The 25,515-nt window shown below is 42.7% G+C and overlaps 1 protein-coding gene across 2 annotated transcripts in view; it reads left to right on the top strand.

Annotated features, from left to right (window-relative positions):
- The window catches only part of ganc (glucosidase, alpha; neutral C), a 34,970-nt gene extending 14,177 nt beyond the window's left edge, over positions 1–20,793 (top strand). Inside the window, exons 12-24 of one of the 2 annotated variants that reach the window (XM_041276840.1) lie at positions 480–606; positions 1,412–1,491; positions 3,227–3,370; positions 3,948–4,044; positions 9,199–9,300; positions 10,129–10,372; positions 11,359–11,423; positions 12,056–12,132; positions 14,551–14,625; positions 14,975–15,088; positions 15,771–15,878; positions 16,539–16,650; positions 20,109–20,793. In XM_041276840.1, the coding sequence (XP_041132774.1) occupies positions 480–606; positions 1,412–1,491; positions 3,227–3,370; positions 3,948–4,044; positions 9,199–9,300; positions 10,129–10,372; positions 11,359–11,423; positions 12,056–12,132; positions 14,551–14,625; positions 14,975–15,088; positions 15,771–15,878; positions 16,539–16,650; positions 20,109–20,218 (1,455 nt within the window). In that variant the 3' untranslated portion in view covers positions 20,219–20,793. Of the gene's footprint in view, positions 1–479; positions 607–1,411; positions 1,492–3,226; positions 3,371–3,947; positions 4,045–9,198; positions 9,301–10,128; positions 10,373–11,358; positions 11,424–12,055; positions 12,133–14,550; positions 14,626–14,974; positions 15,089–15,770; positions 15,882–16,538; positions 16,651–20,108 lie in introns of both variants that reach the window. The other variant, XM_041276841.1, reaches the window with a different exon arrangement.
- Positions 20,794–25,515: the final 4,722 nt, after the last annotated feature.

Genomic DNA, 25,515 nt, shown 5'->3' on the forward strand with positions numbered 1-25,515 from the left:
TACTTCCTCTTCAATTTGAATCTACTTCTTCTTTAACCTCGAAAATAGGTTTACACATTTTCAGCGAGTAATAAAAGAATGTTAACAGTGTAAAACTAGAAAAATCATTTAAATAATACGATAACTGAACTGCTTGCTCCTGTAGCTTCTTTAGCGTCTGTTACGCATTCCTGTTGGGGAGCGTATATGTACTTGTCGTTTGGTCATTGCTTCAGCTTATAAAACCATTTGAGATGCCAACTGCATATTCACTGTTCCCCTGCCACACCGTTTTAACCGTCAGTGACACAGATCCATTTTACTTCATGTGTACAAACTATCAGAGATGCCACTCCCCTTGTTCACATTTTTTTTTTGAGTTTTCTATTGTTAAAGTGTATTGCTTTGATAAAACATGCCCAATATTTATAGCTCTTTATCCTGTGCCTGAAATTGCTGCCGGGTTTGTACTAATGAGGTTCTGCTTTTTCCCCTGGCAGTTGGTGGTTATCAGTGATCCACATATCAAGGTTGACCCGGACTACACTGTGTACAGAGACGCCAGCGAGCAGGGCTTCTTCGTGAGGAACCGAGCGGGCCAGGTGTTTGAGGGGTCCTGCTGGCCAGGTACCGGGAGTTCCATAGAAGGGTTTAGTAAAATGAAAGCGCTGCTTGCTAATGTTTTTACTCTTCTGAGATACACTTGCCTGCCAAGTATGAGAACCAAAACTAATTTCATGTTGAAAACATAGATGAAGACTTTGTCGAAACATTTGTCTTTTAAATTAGAGTTTATTTTAGTGCTTTTAAAATGTAGCATTAATGTACGACACAGCTGTGATTACCTGCTAGATTACTGACCACGGTGACGGTATGGTATACCGTTACTGTAAATCTTATATAGTTTTTAAACAGTCGCTTTACTAAGAAAAGTTTGTACAGTGAAGTGGAAAAAACATCCTCCTTTAGATGACATCATTGTGCGTTCTAACAATCAAAATGTTTTTTCTAAGAAACAATGCTTTTCTGACCTGTTTTACAGCGTGTCTGCTACAGTGGCTATGCTGTCGTGTGTCTTTTTCATTTGAATGGAATGGCGGGAAATTCAAATAAAGTGAAATTATCAAAATAGACATTTCATGCTTTGAATAAAACTTTAAATTGTTGAAATTGGTGCATATTGGACCAAGTCAAGTATACTAACCTTAAAGTAAATTCCCTCTCTATGCTTTATAATGCTTAACTGTGCTTAACCAGGCTTTCACTCTGGTTTATTACACTTTGCTATGCTTTAACTGTGGGGCACTCTTATAAGCATAGCTCTTGGTGAATGGCTTTGTTGAAGTGTTGTTGTTGTTGGTGTTGTTTTCCCACAGCAGCATTGCACAGTGTCCAGCTGTGTTTCTCAGTGTCTCTGTTCTTCCTTGTGCAGGTCTTTGCTCCTACCTGGACTTCACCAGTCCGCATGTGCGGGACTGGTACAGCAGCCAGTTTGCCTTGAATAAATACAAGGTGAGTCTGAACCGTGGAGGATGCTGAATCCCTGTGTCACTGTGTAGCGGTTTCTCTTGGTGTTACAGAACAGCCTGCAGTATTTACCACTACTTTTATTTTTTTTCACCCATCCTGTCTGTTAAGTCAGCTGGGGAATTAAAACAGGGGTCTTCTTGTCATCCATTTCATCTGTGAGGAGTCTGTGCTGGCACAAGCAATTATTCTGATTTTATTCTTCATCAATTGTGTGCCTGGATTAATAATAGCTGGTTCAAAAGGCTGACAGTATATATCAATTAAACTCCACTGCTGGTGGATGGGTGTACTTCGGCGTTTGGTCAGCAGGTGGCCCTGCACACTTTTGTGGAGCGATGATGACCACTCTTACAGTGGTGCCTGAGAGGGTGGAATGTTTCTTGCATGTTTTTCATGTTTTCATGTTTTCAATCTGAGTATCCCTGCAACAACTACAGTGGCACCCCAAATGCTGTCTATTTACTACCAATGCAGAATGACTGGGTGGATTTGTTGTTCATTTTACCCCTGATAATGGACTTCGGCAATGGCAATTTCCAGACTTAACCATCAAACAGCCTGGACAGTGTTTTCGAGCCACTGCACATAGTGAGGGCTTATTATATACTGGATACCCAACAACCAGAGTGCTTTTATTACACTGTGCAACAAAATTATTTTTTTTTTTGTTCCTGGGTAGTAAGTGTTATTTCCTAATTGCTTATGCCTCAAAAGTATAGAAAATGGCTATTATTCCCCACAAACTTTGCTTTTGTGACCAGGACAGTGATATTTCAAAATATCACTATTTCCAATGGGAAAATGGGCAAATGTGTGTCTTTTCGTTCACATAAAGTCAGAAAAAAACAACATATGAATCCAAATTAACATGTATTTATACTAAAGTAATACAAAGATGTCTACAAAAGATTTAGAAGTGAGTAGTTTTTCGAGATTTACAATTATACTGTATTTACGAATGAACGAAAAGACACACATTTTCACAGCAAAGTTTGTGGGGAATAATAGCCATGTTCTATACTTTTGAGGCATAAGCAATTAGGAAATAACACTTACTACCCAGGAACAAAAATTGTGTTACATAGTGTTATCATTTGTCAGTGTCATTGTGGTCATCACGTTGGAATACATTACTGTAATAAGCTGAGTACATTTTCACAAAACAACCTGAAACTATGCAGAAAGTCAGATTCATGAGTACATAACAAAATGTATTTAAACGGGGCCATTCGGTCCACCAATTCTCATCTGGTTCCTACTAGCTGACTGATCACAAAACTTTGTCAAGTCTGGTTTTAAAGGATCCCAGTGATTCATCAAGGACATAGCTAGGTAACCCATTGCATACCTTAACCCTAACCCTAACCTTAAATTCTGTCTCCTGTTAATTGCTGTGTCTCTGGTGTCGGTTTCTGTGATGTGCTTAAATTATTGGCTAGGGTTATCTTAGTCAGATCAATCTGAAGATTTTAAAATCTTCAATCAAGTTCCCCTAATCCTTCTTTGTTCTGGGTTCCCAAAATCAAACATCCAACAGTACATTTTTAGCCTGTCTGTCTGTAAGATTATGAATAAGCGTCCTATGTAATGCCCTAAATGATTGCGCTGTTTCGATCAGTCGAATAGGACACATGCAGTGTTCTGTCAGCAGCAGCCACCTCAACAGCAGTGGAGGCGCAGACACAGTGTAATTGCCCTGCTCTGTGCCTCTGCTTAGGGTTCGACAGGCACCCTGTTTGTCTGGAATGATATGAATGAGCCCTCTGTGTTTGACGGCCCTGAGCAGACCATGCCGAAGGATGCAGTGCACTGTGGTGGATGGGAGCACAGGGAGCTGCACAACCTGTATGGATTCTACCAGGTACCGTCGCTCCCCTCATTACATTCCAATAGGATTCCAAAGGTAGTTTCACACTCATTTATTATCACCACCCAGAAGGAAATCCTCTGCAAAGGGGAGATAGTGGAGGCGGACCTACATCAGTATGTCACACCTTGCACAGTTTTGCATTTATCTGGAGAACCTCTGATCCAAAACTCATGAAACTTGGTTTTAACTTTATTTAGCTCAAAGTATTGAGACTATCAGGTGCTGGAGATGCATCAGGCTGTCTGTCTATCTGTACAGTATATAACATACTGTACATTCATTTTTATGTTGCACTTAGATTTTTGCATATATCTGGGGAACCTCGTAAACCAGTATTTAGCATGTACAGAATATTCCATGCTATCCATACAGGAGATGCAGCGAGGTCCATGGTAGACAATTGAATTAAACCCCTTTCTCTTTGGGACCACTTCTCTGTTATAATGAACCTGCTGTTGATGTAGGCCTTGGTAATGTCCATGGTACTGTTTTTTGTATTTGTATCTGTGGGGACACTATGTACAGTGTATGTTAATGATTATCCCTTCCCCCCTTTCTCCCCCGCCAGCAATGGGCCACCATGGAAGGTTTGATCCAGCGCTCGAAAGGTGCAGAGCGGCCCTTCGTTCTCACACGTTCCTTCTTCGCAGGCTCCCAGAGGTTTGGTAAGGGAATGGTAAAGAACACACCCACAGCTTGTTGTACATTCCTACACAGTTTCTCCCATAACCTGTTCTTTTCACAGCACTTCAAAAAATGAACTTTCAGATTGCTCACTTCTGATGTAAAACAAGTTTACCTTTGGACTGCAAATAGAACGGAAATAGAGCATTCCTGCTGTGCCGCTGTCCGAGCAGCACTTTTACTTGTTCAATTGAAATCTTTCTTAAAGCTTTTTACAAAACACACAACATCAAATTGTTAATATTTTCCAAGAGACTGCAGTGCAGTGATAACCTACAGATTCAGACGGGAAATCAGAAATCCGTAGCATCTGAAGAGTTATCCTCACAGCAACGGCAACGTTTAATCCGTTTCAGAAACAACGGTGTCAAATCTTGTTCTCTTACATGTGTATATTGCAAATCACATTGCAGGAAAGGTTAAATCTGAGTGTGATTTATACATTTTATAAGGGTTGTACTTTTGTAGTAATAAGCAAGGGAGCACGGTTTGCTTGTGGTTGTGCCACGTTGCTGCTCGAAGCTGGGGATTCTGCAGGTAGCGTTGCAGTAGGTCTGGCTCTCCAGCAAGAGGGCCGGTAGCTTGTCGATATCTGCTGTCTAGCTCCTGGGCGAAGAGAGGTGATTGGCTTGATGGTGGATCGGAAGGTGCCAACCAACCTTCAGTTCTTATGAGCTGTTGTGGGGAGTTGCTATATAATAAATCGCTTAATGTAAATCAGCCAGTCACAGTGCAGTATTTGCCAACATCCAGTACATCTTATCCTTTGTACAGATGTCACCCCGTGCATCGAACACCACACCTAATCACAGTGTTAAAAAATTATAGCAAAACAAAAACAACACACATACCATGTGCCTTTTAAGAAAATATTACAAAAATTGCAGAAGTACAAGAGCAAGAAATGAAATCACTACAGTCTGAACACATTTTACCATCAGGTTCAAATAAGAGAATATAACATTCCTGGTATGGAACAACCCTGGCAAATTCCTCTTTGGACTTTAAAAGGAGAACATAACACACCATTTATTTTACGTACACTAAAAATGCTACTGCAGAGCAACGTAATTTTTCCCCAAAAAATGGGACCAAATCCGAATGAGCTAATAACATCAAAAGGATACCGGTGATCACCCGGTCAAAAAGCCTTCTCTTGATCAAGAGAGAGCAATCCAAACCAAAGAGCTTGGAGGCAACTATTAAATCCTGCACTAAAAATATATTGTCAAATATTGTTCGGCCAGGTACACAGTACATTTGGTCTGAATGTACAGTAGTGTTCATTCCTCTGCTTAGTCTATTTGTCAATGCCTTTGACAAGATTTTGTAGTTAGTGCAAACAATACTTACAGGTCTCCGGTTTTTAATAAGACATAAGTCCCCTTTCTTAGGCAGCAGAGTCAGTACTGCGTGCCGGCAGCTCAGTGGCAGTTCATTTTCCAGAATGCATTCCTCCATCACTTCCAAAAGGTCACTTCCCAACTCAGACCAGAAGGTTTTAGAAAACTCAACAGGTACTCCATTGATTCCAGGTGTTTTGCTCATGTTGAGCCTTTCCAGAGCTTTATAAAGTTTTTGCAATGTCATCTCCAGCTTCTCTTTCTCTCCTTCTGGAACTTGTGTTAGCCCCTGGAGGAACTGCTTGTTACCCTCAGATCCATCCACAGCCTGCCATATACAGTTGTGAAAAGAAACCCGCAGTATGCTCCCTGATAGCCTCAGACTCACACAACAACTGACCATTCGCTTTTCTAAGGCAGTGTATTGCTTTACTCTGACCACTTTCTTTTCCAATGCAAAAACATTTTGAGTTGGAGCATTGATCTGAGAGAGTTTTAAAAACATTGAACGTACCAGTGCTCCCTGTACCTGTAAGTCCAACAAATCAGTCAAACTCCTCTTTTTGAGCTTCAGGTCTTGATAAAGCCTGTCACTGTATGTAGTCTCCAGTGCATTGTGGAGTTCACTAATCTCCTCCTCCAACTCTGTCATTGCCTCACTAGTGCTCTTTGTAGCATTCATAGTGTACTGTTGACAAAACAATCAGGTCTGAATTTTATTCACGTCCCACCATTGTCTTATTGATAAAAACGCCTTTTTCTGCCTCCTCCACCATTCCCAAAAAGAATTTGAAACATTTTAAAAAATGATTATCTTTTAAAAGTTTAGTATTAAAATGCCAATAAGATGAATAAACACATGCAATAGGGATCTTCATATTCAAACTGACCACACTATAATCAGATAGACCTGTGGGGTGAATAGTACATTTAGAATAACAATCTAATTAATGCTTAAAAACATAAAATGTATCTAGTCGAGCTAAACATATATTCCCATCACTTCTCTTAGCCCAGTTATACTGCTTCACATCAGGATTCATTACTCTCCACACATCCTTCATATCCTGTGCTGTTAGAACAGTAACCAGCTCCTTAACTGACCTGGGGTGAGGCTCTGGGCCATTTCTATCTAACTTGTCGTCAACTGTGCAGTTAAAATCAACAGCTATTAAAACCACTTTGTCTGACTCTGGGCAGTAACTCTGTTGAGAGTCTGAAAAAACAGCACCCTTTCCCATCATTTGGTGCACAAATATTAACAACTACTAAATTTCTACCCTCTACAGATACTTGCACTTTTAACAAGCGCCCTTTAATGATCTCACTTACATTGAGGAGTCATACCCATTTGCAAATAATATAGCAATTCCAGCACTAAAACTCATTCCATGACTGAAAATAAGCTCCCCTTCCCAATTCTGAATCCATTCAGATTTATTGTTATCATCTGTTATCTTTGCACAATCTATACCCCCATTAATATTTAATGTTCCTATATTAAGAGTCTGCATTATAGGGTTTAAAGGAGAGATACACTGGAATTTACAAACACCAATAAAAATGTACACATAAAAAATAAATAATGCTTGTATAGACTTATCCATCATTACTTGGTTAGAGAGGCACAAACTTTATTTACTACATTTTTTAACAGATCTCTTTCTTTCTGCTCCATTCCCAGTACAGCTGCATTATGTCTAATTTGCTGTGCCGAATTTAAAAACAATTTAAATCAGGGAAGTACTCAATAACTTCAATCCCTCTTTTCCCTTTAGTGGAGCTTTGAAATGCCCGGATACTTTCAGCACTATACCCCCCTCTCGTTTGCTGACTAGCCTACAGATCAGAGCTAAACGATGAGTCAGTATCACTGCCCCCGTCTTCACTAAAATCACTACCATTGACCGTTGTGCAATGTGTTTGAGCGCAGTCCACTCTCACAGATAGCTCACTCACTGATTCATCAGCCTGATTGACTCCATCCTCAGAAACGAGGCTGCGTTTTGCTACAAAACTGTTTATTTTTAGCCTTTCTTTTCCCTTTGTGGAGTTTAAACTCGCCTACTTCCAGCTGCTTCTCTAACACTAAAACTGCACCCTCATTCTGTTCAGTGCTTTCCTCAATTTGTTCTCTCCCCTCACTACCCTGTCCATCAACTACCACCCCCACCAAAGTTATCTCTCCAGCCTCAGCCTCAAACACAGCTTCTTCCGTCTTCCTGTCTATTTTGAACGATTCCTGCAACTCACTTTCCCCATCTACAACACCAGACTCAACCAAACCAGGTTTGACCTTTTCAGTCTCTCTCTCCGTTCTTTATCTACAGCGCTGCGATCTGAAGGACCATCAACCTGGCTGTCCGGTTCAGCTGCGCTCTCTCTCACCTCAATGGCTTCTTCCCCCTCGCTTTCAGTTTCTCCTACAGTCATCTTGCAGTTCTTCGCAATATGCCCTTTATGGCCAAATTTAAAACATTTCATTGTTTCAGAAGAAGCAAACACTATATATTCGCTCCCATCCCACCCGATACCTAAAAGCTACATTTAGCTCTCCAGTCGGGTCATTCAGAAGCATATATAACTGTCTTCTGAAAGACACTACATGCTTTAACTCAAGGGATTTACAACACAGTGTGATCATTGTAATGCTTGACATTAGCTTAGCTCTCTCTCTAAGTTTTAATTTTTCAGAAAATGCTGAATATTGGAAATTGTTATTTTCCTAGTGGGAGCCGCAAGAGGCAGAACAGACACTAACACTCCGTCAATAACCAGACCTTGCTGAAACATTTCCGAAACTGTTATTTCATTACTCAGAAATACAACAACAACCTTATTCATACGCGACACAGACTTGATGTTCTCACACCCAATTACTTTTCCAAGTTCTACCACACATTTCTCAGCTGGGACAGACACATCCACTACAGTTTTTATGCCATTTCTCCGTGTTATATTATCAAAATTGGGAACTGATCCCCTCGGGATCCCCCCTGTCTTTGGCCATCACGGCTGAAAATTATAAAAGACCCAACTAATAAAACTTTTTCTTTTTTAAAAACCTATAACATAAGAAGTAAAGGATGAAATGTGAAAAAGAAAAAAAATGGGAGAAAACCCCTCTCACTCTGAGCTCTTCACTCTGCACACATGCTGCAATCACTCCTGTCACACACAGCGACAGACAGACATCAAGAGTAGATAGATAGATTTAATCAATCAATCAATCTATTTTATATAGCGCCTTTCATAGTGGACCACCATCACAGAGCGCTTTATAAGATAATACATGAAATAGTAATACATAATAGTATTATAGTAATACATAAATAATACATGAAATAGTAGCAGCAACACAGCAGCTAATAACATATCAGGCTTAAAGAGCATGGAAAGCAAGAGAGAAGAGGTGGGTCTGAGAGTTGATTTAAAGTGAGTGACGGTGGGAGAGAGTTCCAAAGAGTCGGAGCGATAAAGCTAAAAGAGCACTTTTGTTTGGGGATAGCAAGCAGGCCAAAGTTGGAGGACCTCAGCCTGTGGGTAGGGACATAATGGGTCAGCAGTTTGAGGAGGTACTCAGGACCTGGTGAATATTAAAGATGTTCCTGGGCACAGTCTTTATTTGTGGTATTTATAATAAATGAATAAGTTCTGTGGAGGATGTCTCTTATTGTATAAGATGTATTTTCACACAGTTTGAACAGCCTAATCTGCACAAGATGACACCCTCCATGTGACATGTACACTTATAAAATATTGTAAAGAAGTGCTTGTATTACTGTTTTCCAGGTGCTGTATGGACAGGGGACAATGTGGCTTCCTGGGATTACCTGAAAATCTCCATTCCAATGCTCCTCACTCTCAGCATCACTGGAATATCATTCTGTGGAGGTGAGTGGCCAGCATCTCTCATGAAAAAAGACAGGGCATGGTAATAAATCTATAGTGGGCAAACCCTCGTCACATATGAAAAAGAATAACGATAATCTGTTGCCTGAATTATTTTTCAAAATAGGTACATGGTACTGTACACTTCATATCCCAGCCAATTAAATGCATTCGAACTACAGGTATGTTGAGATACCATTCTTAGTACGGTTTATAACAAAGGCATTTTTTATATATATATATATAAATATAAAAATAAAATATATATATAAAGACACAGAATTGCTGCAGAAATTAATAATCTTTAGCACTTTAATATGTTTGTGTTTATGGGATTATTTACTATACTAGTAATATAATTGCTTCAATTTTATCTGTAGATGATTTCATTGCAACTGCGGGGTGACTAGGGCTTAAAGGTGTAACAGTTTCCTCTTCTCAAACGAGGGCTACTTTATAAACCCACGGTATAGTGTTTCAATGTTTAAATCAAAATCAAACCCGTTTGTCAGAGATGGTCTGGTCTCAGAACCCTTAAGACCTTGCAAGGAAAACAGCACAAGAAAAAAAAGGATAAGTAAGAGTTCTTTCGTATTTCACTGTTGTCACACTAGCAGCTTCACCAGGCTTTGAGTGCAGAGCTCTCACAGCAATGGCAATGTTGAATCTGTTGATTTACACGTGGTGTAAACAGAAAACACAATGGTTCAGAGTGGATTCTCCGTTCATTGATTATTTTTACATTAGAAACTTTGTGTGTCCTCTTTTACTGTGATGTGCTTTTCTAAGGGATGTGTGTGCGTGTGTAAGGCAAGTCTGCTGTGTTTTCAGCGGATGTGGGAGGGTTTTTCCAGGACCCAGAGCCGGAGTTGCTGGTCCGCTGGTACCAGGCAGGGGCGCTGCAGCCCTTCTTCAGAGGACACTCTGCCATGCAGACCAAGCGGCGTGAGCCCTGGCTCTTTGGAGAAGAGAACACTCGTGCCATCCGCGACGCCATCCGCGAGCGCTACCGGCTGCTGCCCTACTGGTACAGCCTGTTTCACCGTGCACACTGCCACGCAGAGCCGCCCGTCAGGTACAGCACAGCCAGGCCACCACATACAGAGCACTGAGTCTGCATCTCTCAGGTACAGCACAGCCAGGGCACCACACACAGAGCACTGAGTCTGCGTCTGTCAGGTACAGCACAGCCAGGACACCACACACAGAGCACTGAGTCTGCATCTGTCAGGTACAGCACAGCCAGGACACCACACACAGAGCACTGAGTCTGCATCTCTCAGGTACAGCACAGCGAGGACACCACACAGAAAGCACCGAGTCTGCATCTGTCAGGTACAGCACAGCCAGGGCACCACACAGTACACTGAGTCTGCATCTGTCAGGTACAGCACAGCCAGGGCACCACACAGTACACTGAGTCTGCATGGACTGAGTTAATAATACTGACATCAGCATAAGACTTACCTCTCGACCTGCAGTGCTTGCTCTTCAGTTGAATGGGCAGATGTTCATATTTAAACTGTATGGTTTGTGGTTCACGTCCAGCCGTTGTCTTTCCATTCAATTCAATAGGCTGAGATGCAAAGCTATTACAAGTTGCTCTCCCCTTATGCACCCTGAAACAAATATTTGAGTATTTTAACAAACACTGCTTTAAATATATCGGGTGGCAAAATTAACCATGTTCTTATTCATTCATGTAACATAATTTATAAATGGAGTGTTTCTCTTCTTTCTCCTAATCATTTAGGTTTATTTTACTTCTGAGAGAGTGTTTCTGTACCATTCTGGGGCATTCTTCTACAGGATTTGGCAGCCAAAGTATATCACTACTACTGTATGAATTAGCAAAGCATATTGGATCTCAAGCTGCAGTACCTCTTGAAACCAATTGGAGGGCGCTGTTTTCCATCCTTTATCATTGCAAATTGTGGGTCTGCTTGAGTGTGGAGACCAGGACACATGTCAGTTATCTACTATGAGCTGCTGCCCCTGGAAAGCAGACGAACAGAAGCTATTAGTACATACACACCCAAGTAAATCCCCTTCTCATTCCAGGCCACTCTGGGTTGAGTTCCCTGGAGAGATACAGTGCTTTGAGATGGAAGACGAGTACATGATAGGTACTGTTTTCTTTGTAGAGACTGTGCAGTGCAGGCGAACCCTTTTAACCCTTCATCAGCAAGATCAGGAGAGCTGGGGAAGAGTCTGTTGTCTCCAAAATGATTGATTTAACCCTACATATTCATTTTTTTAGCCAGTAGTCATTTTAATGAAACTGTGTGTGTGTGTGCAGAATTCATTAATTTCAGCACTGTATTTCATACCTGCATTATTTACAGTACCCTGCTTATGGCATGTTACTGTGCAGTATAGAAAATGATGATTTATTTCATTTTTCTATGATTTTTTTCTATGAGGGAGTTGCAAAAAAGGCATATCTTTTATAAATATTAAGGCTGCCATGCACAGCTGCTGTGGAAGATGGTGTCCAAAATATTTATTTTGTGATGGTGATTGGAACAAATTGTTACCCTGAGTTTTTGTTATTTATTTGTTGATGTTTATGTCTGGTAGTAAATTCTTTATCTTGTTTTTATTTGATTAAGCAAACACATTTCCATTAAATAAGCAGTGTTATCCTTCTAGACTGTATTGGTGAATAAACGCTGTGTCTAACATTTTACATGTAATGTGCATCATTCTTCCATCATTATGTAGCTGATAACCCAATGTGGTCTTGTTTTTCACAAAGGGAATGCGTTGCTGGCTTGCCCTGTGACGGATGCTGGGGTGACGGAAGTAAATGTTTTATTTCCTGGTTCAGGGGAGGTGAGTATCAATTGCTGAGCCTGGGGGTGCAGTGCAGGCGGGTCTGTGTGTGTACGTCACACTTGAGAACCACATGTCCCTTTGGCACAAGTTACTGAGTGTGTAAGAATCCTAAGAGATCTGACTCTGTCCATAACATTTATATTTGAACATATATCTACAGCAGGGTTGGAAATAAGACTCCCACTGCATAGTAGTTTGATCCATTCCTGGTTAAATCCGAAGAAGAGGGCTTACTGTCTACTAAATCCTGTACCCAGTTAATGAGGGTTCTAGTACTATAAAAAAAAATGTCTGTGTTTCAGAAAAATAACATTTCAAGTTTTTCTATTTGTTGTTGTGATTTTATGCAGCACTAGTTTTGTTGGTAATGAATGCAAACATTTTCCTCAGTATTCCTATATATATATATATATATATATATATATATATATATATATATATATATATATATATATATATATATATATATATTACAGTGCCTATAGAAAGTCTACACCACCTTTTAAAATTCACCTTTTGTTGCCTTATAGCCTGGAATTAAAATGCATAAAAAAAAATAAAAAATTTACACATCGTACCCCGCAACTTCCAAGTGAAAAAAATATTCTAGAAATTTGTAGTAAGTTAATTAAAAATAAAAACTGAAATAGCTTGGTTGGATAAGTATCCACCCCCCTTGTAATAGTAATCCTAAATTAGCTCAGGCGTAACCAATCGCCTTCAAAATCACACACCAAATTAAGTGGCCTCCACCTGTGTTAAATTGTTTTTTGCTTTCAAAAGAACTCTGAGATAAAGTTGTTGAAAGGCACAGATTAGGGGATGGGTATAAAAAAAATATCAAAGGCCTTGAATATCCCTTGGAGCACGGTCAAGACAATTATTAAGAAGTGGAAGATGTATAACACCACCAAGACCCTGCCTAGATTAGGCCGTCCCTCCAAACTGAATGACTGAGAAGAGAGACTAGAAAGAGGCCAAACCTAACACAGCGCATCACCCAAAGAACAACATCCCTACTGTGAAGCATGGTGGTGGCAACATCATGCTATGGGGATATTTTTCATCGGCAGGGACTGGGGCACTTGACAGGATAGAAGGGAAAATGAACAGAGCAAAGTACAGAGAAGTCCTTGAGGAAAACCTGCTGCCCTCTGCAAGAAAGCTGAAACTGGGACTCACCAGGTGGAGAGGAGCAGGAGCTGCCTCTCCCTTCACCAGAATAAGCACCAAGACGTAATGCTGGCATTCCTCAGCAGCCACTGCATAGTCTGCTGAGGGGAGCATGGCAGATAACAGTCCAGCCGCAGCGGCCACGAAGAGGGCTAGCACCGCAGCAGCCACTGCCACAGTGGCCAACCACAGCACCATAACTGGTCGTCATCGCTCGGGGAAGCCTGCACGACACCACCCAAGGATTCCTTCACGTCATCGCCTGGGGATGCCTGCCTCACTTCGCCCAAGGATGCCTACCTCCCCTCCCGGGAGCCAGCCCGGAAGCCATTAATGGCTCTCCTACCAGTCGGTAAGCTGACAGCCTTTCCGCTGTCAGCTAGGGAGCCACTGGTTTTGAAGAGGGGGAAGAAGGTCTGGTGACCACCAATCCCAGCAGCAGTTTCGCTGCCGGAGATCTTGGGGGAGGTCAGGAGACCTGCTCTCATGGCGTCATTTTCGCTGCAGGACATACTGTGGCCGGAGCCCCACAAGAGGGGGCTGCCGACTACGAAGAAGGGGGTGAGGTCTGGAGACCCCCAACCTCAGCAGCCTTTCCGCTGCTGGAATTGCCTCGGCTGAAGGAGTCTGCTGACAGGCTTACTGTTGGCAGCATTTCCTCTGCCAGTGTTACCGCTGTAGGAGAGACTCTCCTAGCTGTCAGCACATCTACTGACAGCATTGCCAGTAGCAGCCTGGATACTGGCAACATTGCCATCCATGAACCCCTTAAAGTCCCTGTTCTTAGCCCGGGACTTTGAGCGAGACTTTTGGGATTTTATGGAGGGAGGTGGCAATTGGGGCCATGTGTGCTATGCACAAAGGGGGTGGGCTGGGGGGATATGTGGCAGTGAGCCCTGCCCCTGTGTGTATTTGTGTGTTATATGTTGCGTGTGGTTTGTTAATGTTGGTGTCTAAAGGAAATCTACGATCCATGTTCTTATAGGAGTTTAATAGAACACACCTGAGCTTGTTCCCTATACACTGTGAAACTGCTATGCAATAAGAGTCTTATTTCTACTCCTGTAGAGAACCGTTTGTCCTGTTGTGGTGAAACTTGATAAAGCCTTTTTTTAATTCTTTATTTTTTTAAATTTAAGAACAAATTATTGAATGTATCAAAATATGGAGACTCCATGTCTGTCTGTCTGTCTCTCTGTCCTTATTTGAGTGTCACTGACAGGCTTGCTTGTGTGGTTGCAGTTCTGGTATGACATCAGGACATTCAGACGCTTTGAGGGAGGCACTAACACAAGTGTCCCTGTGACTCTGGACAGTGTAAGTATTGAATTTACAAAGCTTCTCTGCCTAATAGAGATTTGCAGCTAAATATATAACGAAAAATAACCATTTTATTTCAAGGTTGAACACTAGCAAGAAGCTTCTGATCTCATTAAGGTACCTGCTTCTGTAAGCAACTAAATTGCTTCTTGTTAGTTTACTAGCATCCTGCTTATTTAATTCCTCTCCGGAGCTTCACTTGCCTTTGTCTGCACTTCCTACAAAGTTGGGCTTGTAAGTTATGTGAAAGCATCACTGTGGGGCTGTGATCAAGTGCCGCTGTAAAAACATAAATATATAAATATAGGTTCTGATTTTCTTTGCTCTTTCCCCCTCCCTGGTTTAGGTCCCTGTCTTCCAGCGAGGCGGCACCATCGTCCCCAGAAAGACGAAAGCGGGCCGGTCGACGGCCTGTCTGAGCTCCATCCCCTTTGATTTAACTGTGGCCCTGGATTCAGAGGTAATGTTTGTGACTCTGCAGATTTGGAAGGAAAGGAAAACAAGTGGCTCTGGGGTTCTGAATTCCTACACAGTATACTGTACCGACGACAGATGGGAACCGTTTCTTACCCCCACACAATGAAGAGCTGTCTCAGCCAGTAAATCCGAATTGAGAGTAAATATACATAATTGAGGGGTGGTGTATCTTTAGGCTATAACTGCAGTAGAGCTATAACTCTATGTAGATTCAACATTTAAACCTTTTTGTGTAAACGCTCGATTTCCACTGAAACTGTTAGGTGTTTTAAAGAAAAGAGTAGAGTGGTATTTACAGTGATCTTAATATAGTTATTTATTTTGCTAGCTGGCGCTAATAATGAAATTAGCCTCAGTGTTACTTTTAGTCTCACATTGATGACATTAAAAGCGCTAACTGGAAGCACCTAGTAAATCCTTTAGAAAATATATGAACATTGCTGAGTTTCAAGGATGGGACAAAAAACGGAAACAAAATGCCCAAATACTATAGAAAGTGAGTACATTTAATTTGTTTTGTACCCCCTATTATTTGTACCTTTTAAAACTACAGTATAAGGAGTGGGAGTGTCCCATCTCACTTTTTTTACACTTTAGTTTTCTCTAAAGGAGAAGTAGAATAGACTGCACTGTTCAGTCTCTCTCACTCTCTGTGCTCCCGTCAGGGCTGTGCGGACGGGGAGCTGTATGAGGATGACGGCCGTTCCTTCAACTATAGAACAAAGCAGGAGTTCACACTGAGGAGATTCACCTTCCGCAACAAGACGTTGTCCTGCTCTGATTATCACTTCTGAGAAATCACTTCTGAGAACTCAACCAGTTGCTATTAAGGATTTGTCTAAATTCTGTTGTATCTTGTGTGTAAATGGCAGTACGTGCATAGAACGCATGACATTCTTTGTTATTATGGTTTAATGTAAGCTAATACATTGTGTGCATTGTGTCTTTTATTATAATATGCATTATTTTGCACTGTTTGAGCAGCTCAGTTTTGCTTTGTGGTCCAAACTGCACAATATGACATCTGTTATAGTAATACAGCAAAGTGTAATAAAGCAGTGAAAGCATGGTCAAGCATAGGCAAACATTGTAAGGCACAGAGAGGTACAGTAAAGCACATTTAGAAATATGGCAAACTATGGTAAATGCATAGGGAAAACTGCAAAATTACAGTACAAATATACTGTTTTAAAATGTTATAGGGTGCACATGACTACACATTACTGTCTAAGACGTTCTTCCAAGCCTCACTTCCGTATTGTGACAATGTTATACACAAAGAAATCAACAGCAGCATTCATATTTTAACAGTGAAAAACAAGCAGGAAACTTCTCAGAATAATAATGTAACAGCTCCTTCCTGCCACCCGGCTGTTTATTGCTAGTGTGTGTTGTGACATTCAATCTTGAGAGTGCAATTTCTAATTGTGTTGTGCAGCTGTGCTGATGAGAAAGGGCAGTTCCAGTGTGTGTGTTCAGTGGAGAGGGTCGTGTTCCTGGGACTGGAAGCCAAGCCGTCCGCAGTGATTGTGCAGCAGGGTTCAGGTAAGAAACTATCCTTCCATGGAGAATGAAACCACTCTATCAGTCAGTCTGACAAGAACAGCTCTGTGGAGTTAAGTGATAACTCTTAGCCATCACACGTGTAATACTGGAAATAGTGTATCAGTAAATGTAGTTGTACAGGAAAATATAGCACTTGTACAATTTTCGGTTGAAAAAAATATAATACAATATAATATAATATAATATAATATAGTCGATTGTTAAACATCTAGGGAGCGTTGAATGTGCAACCAGTAATATAGCCACATGTGGAGTACAAATGCAAGGAGGTTATAAGAGGGTGTATAATGTACTGGCGAGGCTGCACTAAGAATACTGCAACACAAAGAACAACCAAACTAACCCCAGAGCTTAAAGGATGCAGTGTAACGAGGGACCTGAGTCTTGTGTAGAACAATAACAATTAGCGGGGGTTTGATTTGAAGTCTTTAAAATCTTAAAAGTAGTTGACAAAGTTAATCCTAGCCCAGTGGTTTGTAACCTTTTTTTTTTTTTTTTTTTTTTTTTTTTTTAAACTGTACCCCTTCCTTCTGGAGGTTTCAGCACAAGTACTCCTTTACAATTTTACTATAACAGCTAGCAATTAACTTTTTTTATTAAGCCAACATAAAAATGATCCAAAGGGATCTGCCACTTTGCATATTCTATAGATAATTTATTGTTTGTTTCCTTCGTTTTTCTTTTGCAAGCAAGACATTTAGACGATACACAGGATAATCTGGATGCACATCGAAAACAAATTCAATCAGTCGCTATTGATGTTACTAAAATGCATTATACTAATGCAGAAAGATTGTGCTTCACTGTATTCAGTTATGTGACGAGGCAAAGTTTCATAAACAGCGCAGAGCTCTCCATACCAGAATCACCAGACACCCGCTTCACCCACCCTAACGTCAGAGTGGAAATCCGTTCATTTGAAATCATGCATGCGTACAGGTAGATGATCATTTTAAAACTATAGTCAGACTGTAACACTTGAGCTGCTAAGCAAAAATGTAATATTTATGCACAGTAGTTTAGCGCTTCTGTATAATACCGTTAAAAAAAAAAAAATCCAAGGTCATTATTTTCTTTTATTTTTATTTTTGCATTTCTGAGTCATCCTGCATACCTGCTATGGCCCTTAGAAGTACCCCCAGGGATGAGTGTGCCCCAGGTTGAAACCCCCTAATCCATACTTGGAGGGCAGCATGGGAACCAGGACCAGAGGACACAGCTGGAAATTAAATGAGGATAGACTTGGAAAAATGAGGACATAAAATGGATAACTAATCATGTTGTCGGAGCTGAATCACTGGGATCCTGTAGTGTTAGGGTACAACTCCACCTGACAATGTTTTGCGATCAATCAGCTGCTAGAAACCGGATGAGCATAGATTGGCTTTATATTTTACGTCTATATATTTTCTTATGTTCTTTTAGAATTTTTTTTTTAAAGCTTGCATGGAAACATGCAGGGGTGGAAGTTTGTTTAGAAAATATCATACCTTTTACTCCACTACATTTCCCAGAAGGAAGTTTGTTTAGAAAATATCATGTTGATGCCCAACCAGAGACCGTTTTGATTTTTTACTCCACTACATTTCCCAGAAGCATCTCGTTACTCGTTCTTTCAGCTCACTGACTCTTGTGCTGGCCAGGATTCTGATTTGAGATTTAAATTAAGCATTTGAGCCTGAAGGATGGCTTCAGTGTGGTAATGCTTGCTTTGATGATGACATAGTATGTTGAAGGCGAGAACCTGAGGGCTCAAATGCTATTAGAATTGATTTTTAAAATAACCAATCTAATAGCAAACGCCTGATTTTGTGAAGAACTGGTTTGTATTGCTAAGCGTTTCCCTCAGTATTCCATGAGTAATGCGGTTTTCTCAATCATCATCAGTGGTCTGTTCAAGCTCTGGTTTAATCCAACCGTGTAGGCTATTTCAGTGAATAACAATTTAATACAGTATTGAATTAATTTAAATATTATACTGACATGCAGCTGGTCATACACTGTTTTGTGTGTTTGTTAAAGATATATATATTTTTTTTTAAATATGATTTGAGTGAATATTTGTACAGCCAGCTAAACATCAGCATTGACTGTTAGACAACTTTTTAAAATGTATTATTGGTAATCATGCTGCTGTTCATAAAGTTAAGTGCTGTCAGAGGACAGGTACCATGAATGTGTTGCTAGTGATCCATTGAAACAAAGTTATTGAATGTCAGTCTGCATCCATTTCTTTTAAATAGATGCAGTAAGGAAAACTAGGAAGTAGACATTGACATACTGCATTCAGAGTGTGTGTACAATAAGAACTGAGATTTCTTCCATTAAGCAGGAAAATGCAAATAATATCAGAAGCGAATACATACCGGAGGTCTGCAGGACTGTTTTTTTTTTTTTTTAGGCGGATTTCCATGGGTAGAATTTAAGGGTGGTTACTTTTTACTTCTGATACTTGAGTACTTTTAAGATATGATACTTTTGTACTTTTACTGAACTAGTTTTCCAGAAGGATACTTTTGACTTTTACTGAATTGCCTTTTTTTTTTTTTACCAAGTAACAGTACTTTTACGAACTAACACTCTGAATACTTTTTTCCACCCCTGGAAATACGTTTATATCTTGAATATTTTCTTAGGTACACTGTTTCAGAAACATAACAGAAAATACAACAAATTGAACTACTGGTACTCATTTTCTTCTCATATTCATTTTTTTTTTTACCAAACAAAATGAGTGTCATTCTGTGTGTTGCTAGGCAGATTTCATTTTTTTTCTGCTTAGGTTTTTGTTCTATTGGTTGATTTGTTGTGGACTAAAAGATTTAAACATACTGGCTCACCACGTCACATTTATCTCACTTAAAACATTTCAACTGGTATCCATTCGAAATGCCATTACCTGATATCACTGATAATGTTAAATAAATAAATAAATACATACATATATATTTATATTGACAGCTACACGTCACAGAAGTGCACTTGAATGGCTGGATTTTCAGTGTGTAAGAAGTGTTATAAAAACATGTTATATACTAGGGTGGTTTTCAAAGTGAATCAGTCACTGATGAATCTACACTTCTCTTTGTTGAATCCACTCTCTGAATTGGAAAAGTATTAATTAATCAAAAGAGCAAAGGATGATGTCATAGAATTGTTTTAACATGGAGTAAAATCGGTTATCTAGTTTGTGATTGGTTTAGAATCCCTACATGTGGAAGTCCACAGTCCCATAATGAATTGAAAAAAACTCTGGCCAGTTGCTGAACTCTGCCTAGCAACACACTGCAGTGGCATAAACCCAACAAGCAGTACTCAGCAGATAAATCAACAAAACAGACTTTTAACTGCAGGCAGAAAAGCCAACATGTTTCCATTCTGTACCTGTTGATTGGGAATAGCAGATGCATATTGTTCTAAATGGCTTTGTTTTTTAGGTGTATGTGAGAAAAAAAAGACCTTTCGTTTTGAGGAGGAGACTTCGATGTTGACTGTGGAAAAACTGAAATTGAAGACTGTCCACAGCTGGGAACTGAAGATCAAATAGAAATGCACTATGAACTAGCATGGATGAGTGTGGATTGATTACACAAGGACGATAACACATGTGCTTGTCCCCACCTCGCCTGTAAATTGCACAATAAAGTAACAGCCCTGATGAACACATTAGCTGTCATTTGAAAGAAACTCCTATTATAGCAAACATGTTTTATTTGAAAATGTGATCTTTGGCACTACTTTAGGTTAAAGGGTACATCAGTACTACATGAAAACTAAAACAAAAACTATCCCGCCTTGCTGTTCCGAATATGTTTGGCCATTTTATAATAATCCCTTTGCGTCCAAACATCTGCATAATGCCACACTGCTATATCCAAAATCACTGTTTTAAAACATCTCTTCTGAGTCAAAAAACATGACTTCCGTGTGTACCCTCACATGTGCTCTGAAATGTACTGGCGCATGCCCATTGAAGCCCGTTGTATAAGCTATATTACCTCCGTGCGGAAGCACCCTAGTCTGTGTGACAAACATGGTCCGTCTAATTTTCCATAAGGAAGGAACTTGTACCTGCTTTTGTTTTTCACACTGTACATGTTTCCCTCACATATTGTATTTTGAAGTATTATTGATTAATGCTGCATTCAATAAGAAAAACAAAACAAAATCTGTGTTGTGTAAGTGGTTGTGGGAAAAAGAAAACCCAAGACAGAGTTGTTCTCATTTCCAACTAATGATGGGACCTGACCACAATTATAGCAGCACTGTGTTGCAATATACATCCCCAAAGTCTTAGGTAGCCAGCTGATTCAGAATGTTTGCAGAATGAGATTTGGAAGACTACTGACCTACTGCTATACCTACTGGTATGCCTTCATTCCTGCCGCTGGACTAGCATGGTTCATCTTTAATCTAGAACTGGACTTGTTTCAGACAGGAAGATTGTGTGGACTATAACAATGTACATTGGTTTGCCCTTTCATTTAACCGGACGCAGTTGCAGCACTTAGCTAAACACATGTAACGGAAACATTCTGCACATTGCAAGCCCATAACTCTTATTACAAAATTAACACATTTCATTCAAATTTGGCCTTGCGAGCAATTCAAATAATTTTGTGCTTAAGCATATGAAATTTGCACACATGCCTACATTTGTATCTAATGTTTATCATTGTTACAGGCATTAGCATGGCTAATAAGTTAAATATTTAAAGTGCCATTACAGATTCTACGGAATTCAAACAGATGTATGTATGCTGTACTGTTTGCTAGGAAGTGAGTGTCCCTTTCAATTCGAAGATGGACACCAAAACATTGTTATGGGATACATGCCTGCCTATTGGTAGGTGTCACTGAGCTCTTTCTATCAAAGCTGCAGATAGGCCCCCTCCCCTCGGTGACCTCCTCGGTCCCTTCTACCGAGGGTACATAACCGTCACGCAGGGGAGCCTCACCCTCTTTTCGCTTCTCAAGATTGGTACAGTAAGACCTCTCTGTGTTGCATTGAGCCCTTTTTTCTTCTTAAAAAGCGCTGCGTAAGTTACTGTTAGTTCCCCTGCACTTAGTGCTGAAAGCCGGCTTCGCAGCTTTTCCCAGAATCAATTCTGTTTCTAACAATTCTGTTTCTAACCTCCTGGGGGATTCCCTGTGCGCAGGCATCTGTGTCCACCCACAGCCATTCCCCGTCGTCTACGGATAAACAGGTGAAGAACTCCCGACAGGCGTGGGATATTATGGACATGAAAGCTCAGATTGGCCAGATCATGGAGCTTTTAAAGAGGCAACAAGCCCCACCAGCTCCGGTCGTGGGCCCCCGTGTTGCGTCCCCCTCATGTACTGCCCCCGACCTCTTCGTGGGAGAGCAAGGCGGTGGGTCGATCGGATGCTTTGTTCGGACGAGGATGCGCTCTCTATCTCCACCTCATGGGGGAGTCCTCTTTCCCTCTGGATATGGAGGTAGAGGCGGAGCCTGTTCCCTTCTGAAGCAGCCCCTAGTTCCGAGGTTTCCTCGATCACCAGCATGGGTTGGTGCCAGCGCTCATGGGGCGCGCGGCAGCATACCTGTAAGTCCCCTGGACAGCGTAGGCAGAGCCATGTCGCTTCGTCTTTCGGCTGCATGACATGGCTCCCCAAGTTCAATGCTTTCCAGCTTTCCCTGATTTTATGGAGAAGGTGCGCTCCTCCTGGAACCACCCAGCCATAGCGCCGGCTCAATTGAAACACGGTTCTCCACTGGCCTCACTGGAGGGGCAGAGAAGCTGGGCCCAGCCGGGTTCCCCCCCGTAGACTGCACCATTGCAGCCTTGGTCAATGCTCCACCAGTAGGAGGTATGCCCAGAGACCCTGTGTTTCTGAACCTGCAGTGCAGGGTTATGGAGACACACGTCCGGAGGGCTTATGTGGCAGGGGCCCAGAGTACCATCTTGGCTAATACATCCAGTATGCTGTTTGTGTACATGGATGGTGTTTTGCGTGACGCCCCGCTCCCAGAGCCAGTGGCCAGAGAGTTGCGGTTGTTGTCGCACATGTTGCTCCAGATCTCCGGCCTGCAGAGGCAGGCCCTGGACCACAGGCTGGTGGGCCTAGTGGTTGCGTGCAAACAGCAGACGCGGGTGCCTGATGCTGGTAAGGCCGCGCTTTAGGATGTGCCTATGTCATCAGGCCATACCTTTGGCCCAGTAGTGGAGGAGATCCTGCAGCGGTCTCTTCAGGAACATGAGGCGTCGAGACAGGTAGCTGCGTTGCTCCCTCCTCCCGCTCCGGTGCAGGGTAGGTCGAGCCGCTGGCACTCTACCCCGACGCAGACAGTCACCAGGATGGTGCCAGTTCCCACAGCCCCGCTAGGTGACATTAGACATAGTCTACAGGCCTCATCTCAGGCGAGAGGCAGGACCCTCCCGCAACGTGGTGGGCTGGCTGTGGCCAGCCCCGCCTCAGCCTCAGCTGCCCCAACAGAGCCCCTGAGGGCTGGCTTCCTCAAACCCAATTCACGGCACAACAGCTGCACTACTGGTGCGCTTGCACCCCCGATGCGCGAGTCCTCGCAACCATACAATACGGTTACGCGCTTCAGTTTTGCTTGGGACCCCCTCATTTTTGCGGCATCATGACTACGTACGTGACGGATCCGTAGGCGATGTCAGCCTTGCTTGCCAGCCTTGCTGGACGAGCCCGCCATTCGTCTCGTAGATCCCACCTCTCTTGTAGAGGGGTTCTACTCGAGATACTTTCTGGTGCCGAAGAAGGACAGTGGCTTTCGTCCCATCCTGGACCTGCATTTCCTCAACCGGTTTCTGAAACAGAGGGGGTTCCGAATGCTGACTCATCATCACATACGCCAGTTTGACTGGCTGGGCAACTGTTTACCACATTGGACTTGCAGGACGTGTATTTTCACATTCCCATTCGTCCACAGCACAGGAAATATCTCCACTTCACATTTCAAGGCAGCGTGTATGAGTTTTCTGTGCTGCCATTCTGCCTCTCCCTGGCTCCCCATACGTTCTCAAAGTGCATAGATGCTATCCTCACCCCCTTGCGGCTTTAAGGGGTCAGACTGATGAACTACCTTGACAACTGGTTGATCTGTTCCCAGTCGTGAGAGGGAGCGGTGGCCCACACGCCGCTGGTGATGGAGCATCTAGCGAGGCTGGTCCTCACCATCAATGATGCCAACAGTTGGCTGATGCCAGTGCAGTGCATAACGTAAGTGGGGCTCCGGCTGAACTCCACTATTATGCGCGCATACCTGTCGGACAACAGGGTAGCAGCTCTCCAGCACCACCTCTCCCTGTTTTGACAGGGATCGAGGGTGGCCCTTGTTTTGTGCCAGCAACTACTGGGTCTGATGGCGGCAGCGGTATCAGCCATCGAGCCGGGTTTATTGCATATGCGCCTGCTACAGGTGTGGCTCAACGTGTTCCACTTACTTCCCAAACGCGACAGGCACCGTCAGTTGACAGTGTGTCTCGCATGTGTGACGACCCTGAGCTTGTGGAGGATTCCCTCTCGTCTGCGCCAAGGAGTCCGAATGGGGGTGGTCTACAACTGCAGGGTGGTGACGACGGATGCTTCCAACTCGGGTTGGGGCAGGGTCTGCGAAGGCAGAGGAGTCAGCGGTCCCTGGTCGGGCCATTGGACGTCTCTGCATATCAATATGTTGGAGCTGCAGGTGGTGTTCCTTGCCCTCCAGCACTTCCTACCCATGGTGCGCAACAGACATGTGCTGATCTGCACGGACAACATATCAGTGGTGGCGTATGTCAACCACCAGGGTGGCCTTCGGTCCCCGAGGTTGCATCGCCTAGCCTTCAGGCTCCTGATTTGGGCCCAACGGAACCTACTGTCCCTTCGGGCGATGCATGTTCCAGGCATGGAGAATTGGGCAGCGGACCTCCTCTCGAAGGAGGGTCCGCATCCGTCGGAGTGGCGGCTCCACCCTCAGGTGGTGGAGCGCATTTGGGAACAGTTTGGTAAGGTGCAGATCGATCTCTTCACCTCGGCGGAGATGACACGCTGCCTCCTGTGGTACGCCCTCCCTCGCTGTATGGTGGTCCACTCGGCGTCGATGCCCTAGCCCACATATGGCCCAGAGAGCTCCTTTACGTGCTCCCGCCTCTGCCATTACTCCTGGCCTTTCTCGAAAAGGTCTGGTCAGAGAAGGCGTTGGTTCTCCTAGTGCTCTAAGGTGGCCCAGGAGAATCTGTTTCTCAACCCTGTGCCAGCTATTGAACGGCCCAACCTGGGAAATCCCGCTTCGCCAAGATCTCCTCAGACAGGCGAGCAGCGCACTTTGGCACCCGGACCAGGCAGACTCCAGTTATGGGTCTGGCCCCTGAAAGGGACCGCTGGTCAGCCTTAGGGTTGTCAGACTCGGTTGTGGGTACTCTGCAGAATGCTAGGGCTCATTCCACTAGGTCACTCTATGCCTATAAGTGGAAATATTTTCAAGATTGGTGCCGTACTAATGGTCAAGATCCAATTTTCTGACCCTTGCCTGTCATCTTGCAGTTTCTGCAAGATTTGCTTGAGGCTGGTAGATCACCTTCCACACTGAAGGTTTACCTAGTGGCTATTTCTGCTTGCCATGCCTCCATTGACTCAATGTCTCCGGTTTCTCCGAGGCCCTCGGCAGTTGTGCCCTCCTAGGAGGGCTACTCTTCCCGAATGGAGCCTTGAGGTTGTACTGGAGGCTCTCACGCAGGCCCCGTTTGAGCCTATGTACTCCATTGAGTTGAAGCATCTGTCCATGAAGACAGCCTTCCTCTTGGCTATCACCTCCACAAAGCGGGTTAGTGAGCTGCAGGCGCTGTCTGTGCATAGCTACTGCAAGCTTATTTG

Source organism: Polyodon spathula, chromosome 17 (genome assembly GCF_017654505.1).
Source record: "Polyodon spathula isolate WHYD16114869_AA chromosome 17, ASM1765450v1, whole genome shotgun sequence".
NCBI lineage: Eukaryota > Metazoa > Chordata > Actinopteri > Acipenseriformes > Polyodontidae > Polyodon > Polyodon spathula.